Source organism: Mytilus californianus, unplaced genomic scaffold, assembly GCF_021869535.1.
Source record: "Mytilus californianus isolate M0D057914Y unplaced genomic scaffold, xbMytCali1.0.p SCAF_19, whole genome shotgun sequence".
NCBI lineage: Eukaryota > Metazoa > Mollusca > Bivalvia > Mytilida > Mytilidae > Mytilus > Mytilus californianus.
Genome location: NW_026262667.1, coordinates 4,879,398 through 4,886,950, shown reverse-complemented (window position 1 = coordinate 4,886,950; position 7,553 = coordinate 4,879,398). Strand labels below are relative to the sequence as shown.

Genomic DNA, 7,553 nt, shown 5'->3' with positions numbered 1-7,553 from the left:
GGAATCAAGAATAAAAAAATATAAAGGCTTTCACCCAAACTGATTCCGGGAATCAAGAATAAAAAAAATAAAGGCTTTCACCAGACTGATTCCGGGAATCAAGAATACAAAAGATATAAAGACTTTCACCCAAACTGATTCCGGGAATCAAGAATAAAAAAATATGAGTATAAAGGCTTTCACCCAAACTGATTCCGGAAATCAAAAATAACAAAAATATGAGTATAAAGGCTTTTACCTAAACTGATTCCGGGAATCAAGAATAAAAAAAATGAATTATAATTTGAAGCATGTTACTTTTCGTCAATTTGATTGCACGAAATGAATAAATTAATGCAACGCCTATTCTGGCTTGAATGTGGACGTTTAACCTAAAACGCCGTGTTGCGCGGTGAAGATCCTTACATTTACCAATAAAACGACTAATATAAAACGCCTAGAGATTTGAGCAAACAATTTTTACCTATCTTGCCTTTAAACGGGAATGAGAAATGCTTGCTTCTTAGGTTTAGTCGGAATTACTGCAAAATGATAATGTGATAGTTGTTATCGTATATCTAATAATATGTTAGTACGAATATGAAGGCCACGTAAGGTTGCCTATAATTGCTTACATTTACTTCATTTGAACTCTGGTGTGTCTCATTGGTAATCATACCACATCTCTTTATTTATTCTTATATAGTAAGCATTTGAAAAAAGACATTGGGATGTTTTAGTCGCGCAATAACATTTTCCGTTAGTTGTTTCAAATGATAACAACCATTGTATAATATGATAATATGACTAACTTGACATTTAACATCTTTTAATCATTTTGATGTTCATTTTATTGGTATGTTTTTATTCATATTTACATTAAACGTTGACAGCTTTGCAATAATTATGCAAAAAAAAACCTAAACATCAATAATCTAAACTTAAAATAGTTCACACTATAGTCAGTATATAGGTTATAGATCATTAACATTCATAACTTAGTAAGAAAAACTATTCTTAAATTGTATAATCAGGAGTGAATTGTGTTGAAAAGAGTTCAATGCATATTACAGTTAATAAATGCGCACATCGTTACCTTGTTTTAATAATTTCAAAAATAAATTTCGTTCAAAAAATACGAAGATACCCAGGGAAAGTCCTATTACATAGGGGATCGGTTGCGATATGCACTTTTATTCTTGCTATTCACTCTTTTGTTTTCTGTCTGCATTTTAAATAGGAGACGACCATTTGATTTTCTGGGGGAAGGGCAGGTAGATTTTGAAAAGGAATAACTTTGCCTGGTAAGAACTGAAAATAGATAACTTTGCCTGGTAAGAACTGAAAATAGATAACTTTGCACAAGACAGAATGCAAATGAATATTCTGCAAACACAAAATACCGGAAACAAATGTATACAAAAGTCAAAATAAATATAAGCATGCGTAGCACCAGATGAAAATAAGTGACAAATAAATGACCAATCCGAAAATAACTCCCCCCCCCCCCCCCCCCCACCCCGAATATAAAATGGTCGTCTCTCCCTTATCAAATTGCCGCCTGGAAAACGTTAAGTATTGGTATTGCTGTTTGCTCAGCGACCAATATTTTCAATAGTTCATGCAAGTTCAAAATGGATATAATGGATACAAATGCGAAAGGCGTATATTAAAGGTCTGACAAAGAGAGAAATAGGAAAAATTACAAGCCGAAGAACTACTGAAATATCATGATGAAGAGAAAGCAAACCAAAGACAGACGGGAGTCTTTTTAAAATTTTGTTTTATGTTTTTGACTTTAACATAAAAGCATATTTACCACGATTAAACCACGGTGTAATCGGTCCTACATCTTTCCCAAACTCTATCCCAGTCTACACACTTTGCAGAACCAACTAGAATGTCCTTTATTTCCGTCCGGGTCAAGCCAAAGACATTAAAATTGGTATTTGCTGCTTCTCCGCTAAGCACGCGGCATTAAGGAGTAAGAGCAAAGACTGGTCGGCTCGGAGTCAGAATAATGTATCCTGGTAAGGTGAAATGTCTTCCTGCGGACAGTTACCTTGTAAACTAGGACGTTAAAAATCCGGCTCAGCGTGTCGGTCTAGTACAAAGCAGGGTTAATATTCATATTACATTAACATGTTCTCGTCCTGAATATGCATATTAATTTGCTGCTGGACGCTAAGCAGCCTTCCATCATCATCATCATTCTTTACTTATTTGAAAGAAAAACAAATGTAACAGGAAACGAATCAATGATGTGTGATAAAACCTAATATCGGCTATCAAATAAAATCTTACAAGTACAAGAGTGCGTGTGGCTATCCCGGAACTTAGTTCCACAATAAAAAAAAGTCAAGTGCTTCTTGTACGTGCGAATATGCGGGATGTTAAATACACAACCACGTGGAAGTTTCATCCGATTATAGATATTGAGAAAGTGTCGCAGTCTCTTTAAGTTGAAGAACCCTAGTCTGCAGATAACCTGTTACAAGGCCAGATCGTTACCAACATTTACAGTATCATAGATATATATGTGTGCTAATAAATCAAGCCGTTTGTTTTATCGTTTGAATTGGGTAAACTACTGTCGCCTTAACTCTCCTATACGGAATGGGTTTAGGTCATTGTTTGAAGGCCAGTAGAGTTTACAAGTTTGTGATTTTAACACTGAGAGTGAAAAAAATCAAGGGAAATCGGTCCTACATCTTACCAACCTCAATCTTGGTCTACACACTTTGAATAACCTACTAATTTAATGTACAATTCACTTTGTTTGCGTCCCGAGGATACATGTATATGAAATATATATTCACGAGGAGATTTGGATTAGCTGCCGTTATTTGGTGATAATTTAGTGCAATACGGAACAATATCGATTGGCTTCCGATCAAATAGATTCTATTTACTTTTTACTGTGATCGAGATCGCTGCAAATCAGCAAAAAGACAAAAAACGTAAGATAGACAACAGGTCACAAAATACTACTAGTTATTGAAAAACACGTAACCACAAATAAATCGGGATGGGGTTAACCCAGGTGATCCGGGAGTAGTATGTGCATGCTTTATTAGTGACACACGTCTTGTTGCTAATTATCAATAAAAGTATCGGACTTGTAATGTACACTGCTTTACAGAAGACAAGTCTACAGATAATCTCCAAACTATGGAATGAATGTATGATGACAACGATACACTGCAAATTATTTCTCCAATTCATTTTTCATTTGATTTGGCATACGATACACTTTCGACATATCGGAACCACCTGATTCGACTTCAGTCGTTTGTGTTGCTGTTTAAACGACCATCTTTGTGTTTTGGTTGTAGCAGTTATTTAGGTGAAGTACGTCTTTTTAAAGAGAATGACAACTTCCATTTGAAATAATGTTAGCAGATTTTCATCAATGGCTACATGAAAACTACCTAGGTCAGAAAAACGATATCTGGCATGCTTCATTATTAACTTTTCAATAACCCAACATTACCTTTAGAAACAAACAGACCCTGCGTTACATAATTGTTCTCAATTATGCACATCTTTTTGCAAGATCTCCTTTAAGTAACAGATACCGAATTTCAGAATTCTGGTTTTTTTTTATGTAAGTGACAACACGTGGAATATCGATTTTTAATGACGCAATATTGGTTATCATAATTAGACAAAGAGATGTTTCACAGTGCCATTCTCAAGTTTTTTTGCTGTTATAGAAGATTTTCAGAGATGTACCTTATAATATTTACTCTTCTAATTGAAAAGATTAATTGTCGGTTCTTTTTTGTTGGGTATAAAATTGAAAAAAAAACCCTCTACCTCCTACTGAGACAATTGACATGCTATAAGGAAAACTGACTACGGAAATACACTGACGTACTTCAACAAAAGATTGAAACAGTAGATCCTGCATGTTGTTTAAGATATACAATACGATTTAAAGTAATAACAAAAATCGTTTCATTTTGACTTCTTACAGTGACAATTGTACAAACTGTTCATTGTTATCACTTTAAGTATTGGTCATTTGATCCTTAAAAGTTACGGTCACTTTTTAAGCGAACAAAACTTCTTAGAAAATAAGTATTAAACTGATGATCAAGCACATTCAATGAAATAACAACTGAAGGACTACGTGCTTCGGAAGTTAATTATGTTCTGTTTATACAATAGATTTCCTGTTTTCTTTCCGACGGTCTTGTTTATTGTGCATTAACAATAAAAACTTGTTTTTGTACCTTCGATTTTTTCCTGTCAATACAAAACTGATTCGTAAATGAACTTTTTACTTCATGCTTGTTCTTTTATTTGTAAAAAGCAAACTTCAGTCCTGTCTTGATTGTTATCGCTTTCGGTTTTGGGACTTTGTTCTATAGTGTTCTATAGTGTTTGTAGCGTTTGCTCAGTTTGGTTTTTTTTTTGTATCTGAAGGCCAAAAAATTTTTTTTGTTTTAACTTGAATAAACATCATGTTAAAATATTTTCAAATATTTATTCATAAACATTTTCTATTTTATAATTAAAAACAGTGAAAGTTTATACAATATATATTTATAAACTTTCATATACTTCACAAAATGAGTCATGTTTGTTTGAAGTCATAAATGTACATAAACTAAATGATAATACACAATTAAAGCAAACGATGTCCAATCTTGGCTAACAATTACTGTAGGAGCACAATGAATATATGCTCTAAAGTTCTGAATCATTACATTGATATATGCAATAAAATTTATCTATCACGAACATGATCTTTTAAGTCTAATTACGTATGCCACGACGATCTGAAATATTCACAGTCTTCTGACACCCATATAATGACTGATGTTATATGTTGCTAGCAGTTCACAACAGTTGATTATCAATGATGAGCACGGTTATGGTAGGAACATTCTTGGTGCAGCACTGGATCAGAGTAGTAATTGTACTACCTATTGCAAACGGTATGCAACAGTTGAGGTGCTAGTCATGTGTTCTGTCTATGGTTCTCCAGAGTTGTCATCTGACGTCCTCTTGAAGCTGACTTTTTCTGTCTATGTAGATTAATTTGATTGACCAGGTTTTGGCTTCCTGAACAAATAATAAAGAAGACTGTCAAACCAGAATACACATATATTTACAAATACATTTTACATCTTCAATAGCTTTAAACATGCACAGTAAAATAAATTGTGTGGTCATTTATCTCCAAAAATCTGGATAGTTTCGTCTCTTCAAAAAATCATTTATGCTATTTTTTATCCTTTATACAGAAGTCACAAATAGTATGAATGCTATCACAAATAGTATGAATGCTATCACAAATAGTATGAATGCTATCAAACAAATTTGTTTTATTTACCTGGAAAGTTCAATGAAAACCCTGGATTTTCTTCATTCAGGCAGGTCAATAACAGGACTTTGGTTGGCTAACATGGAATAGTAGTTATTTATGAACTCATCAGCACTGCCGTCTGTCTTGGCGTTCTGTATCAACACACATTCAATACCATTCCCTTCCACCTCCTCGCCGATTAGCACCTTTTCCATTTTTTTTAAACTGTCAACCTGAAAAACAATAACAAAAAGTAACGTAATGATATAACAAATACACTATAAACATGTTTATCTGTTACTTTGCGTAGGTTGCAATATTGATTTTCTCAGAATTTTCATTGACTTGATATTTAACATCCTTGTTTCTCAAAACTATGCACGATCTATTTCAGGGAATCCCCTTGTTTATTACTAGGAAATAAAACAACGACTTTCCAAAAAAATAATTTACTACATACTAAATGGAATATCCTGTTTCATAAAAATGATTACAAAAGCTCTTATGTAATCTTACCTTAACGACTTCGATATCATTTTCCCAGCAGAAAGCTTCAACAAGTTTATGATGAATTTGAACTGTCACGTCTGTTTCGGCCATCTCTGGCAGCAAGCACAGTCGAACTGTTTCTGGAGAACTGTAAAAAAAAGAGAAAATCATAAATATAAAACAATGAATACCGAACCGGATATCAAAGTTCTGACAAAGCAATAAAATGAAATACTATATATTTTTTTTTATTGAATCCAATTTTACAGCTAGCATCTTTGCCAACTCTTCATTTATATTTCGTTATTTTTACCGAATCCCATTTTACTGCTAGCATCTTTGCCAACTGTTCATTTATGTTTACTATTGACGTACAGTCACTAATAATATGTAAACTTACTTTTGCAAGATCTGTGCGCATTCATAAACTCCCACCACGATTCTACCATCTTCCTGTGCCTTCACTAGCAACTTTTTCAGTGCAAACCCTATGTTGTTTACATTTCTGGAAAAGAAACAGAAAATTATAACTATGACTTTCTGTAACTGTGTACGAAATAATTTTGAAATTTTATCTGAAAAACAGAGAAAAGCGCTTGAACTTTGCATGTTTATGAAACATGTTTGTGAATTATGCAATGTTTTTTCAGTTCATCGTTTATATAATTGCAGTAAACAGCATATTTCGTAATAACCTTGCATAATCCATGAAAGGTGAAATATTTTATATAGGACGTCCTACATCTTACGCATATTATCATGTGACGCCCACTGTTGCATTGACTGTAGGAGGTTAAAATACATAATGTTTCATGTTTTCTGCGTTTGTAACATTTTTCTTTTCTGATTTCACAGCAATATATCAGTAATACGTAATTAACAAATGTCACAGGTGTCTAGATAACGTCCTACATTTTTCAAACTTGTCTATTGCAAATCAATGATTTCAATGACAAGATGTGAAAAGGCATATATTGAATGAACTTTGACCTTAAACTCAGAAAAATGCATTTGCATACTTTGTTTAAAACGGTCAGGTATCAACCCATAGCATAATGTACCTAACAATATGTGTTCGAACATTTCCATTGTCTCCATGCTTGTGATTTTTGCTCGATTTTTGCTCGATTTTTGGCGTATTGCTTTTTCAAAAAAATGTATGCTTTGTTTAATTATATGTGGCACTATAAATGTATGAGACTTTATATGAGTTGCAGTTTTAATGTTAGCGCTTTATTTACAAATGTAGTCACTATCAATTTAACAAAAGAGAAAAGAGATAGTTAACACACAGAACATCTGAACTTAATGATACTAATTAACAAAAGATGATTATTATATTTACCTTTGCGATTCCATGAAAACTGCAATATCCTCAGAGAATGTCATTATAAATTGTGTGTAATCCAGATAACTTATTATCCAACAAACAAATACAATACTTCCAATAAATTAAGAAATATATATCCACGTGTTATGAGCAATAGTTGTCGTATGTTTAAATGATAACGTACTAAAGTCGTTGGTTTTATACCTATACTAAGAATAGGGCGGAACATACTATATTTACTGGCATTTGATTGGTTGGTCTTCAACAATGAATAGACTCAAAGACCTTGAAAATTCAATTTTCCTCGAATATTTCACGACAAAGAAAACATTAAATCCTTACTTTTTAACAATTTTGGAGACAAGTAGTAAACATGAATGTTGCATTCAAGAAACTGTTAAAAAACATCCTCCAAATAATAGAAAAAACGCTTCAACT

The 7,553-nt window shown here is 32.9% G+C and overlaps 1 protein-coding gene across 1 annotated transcript; it reads right to left on the bottom strand.

The window, feature by feature from the left end:
* Positions 1-4,451: 4,451 nt before the first annotated feature.
* On the bottom strand, positions 4,452-7,297 carry LOC127727110 (growth arrest and DNA damage-inducible protein GADD45 beta-like). Its single transcript, XM_052234524.1, has 5 exons — positions 7,131-7,297; positions 6,186-6,290; positions 5,813-5,933; positions 5,324-5,529; positions 4,452-5,052 (listed from the first exon to the last, which is right to left on the bottom strand). The coding sequence occupies exons 1-4, from the start codon at positions 7,172-7,174 to the stop codon at positions 5,356-5,358; spliced, it is 444 nt and encodes a 147-aa protein (XP_052090484.1). The 5' UTR covers positions 7,175-7,297; the 3' UTR covers positions 4,452-5,052; positions 5,324-5,355.
* Between the last annotated feature and the right edge of the window lie 256 nt (positions 7,298-7,553).

Excerpts from the sequence above, each read along its gene's own strand:
- LOC127727110 (XM_052234524.1), bottom strand. The coding sequence starts at position 7,174 with ATGACATTCTCTGAGGATATTGCAGTTTTCATGGAATCGCAAAG. Across the intron at positions 5,934-6,185 it reads TGCGCACAGATCTTGCAAAA|TTCTCCAGAAACAGTTCGAC; the intron begins GTAAGTTTACAT and ends TTTTTTTTACAG. Across the intron at positions 5,530-5,812 it reads ATGATATCGAAGTCGTTAAG|GTTGACAGTTTAAAAAAAAT; the intron begins GTAAGATTACAT and ends ATTGTTTTTCAG.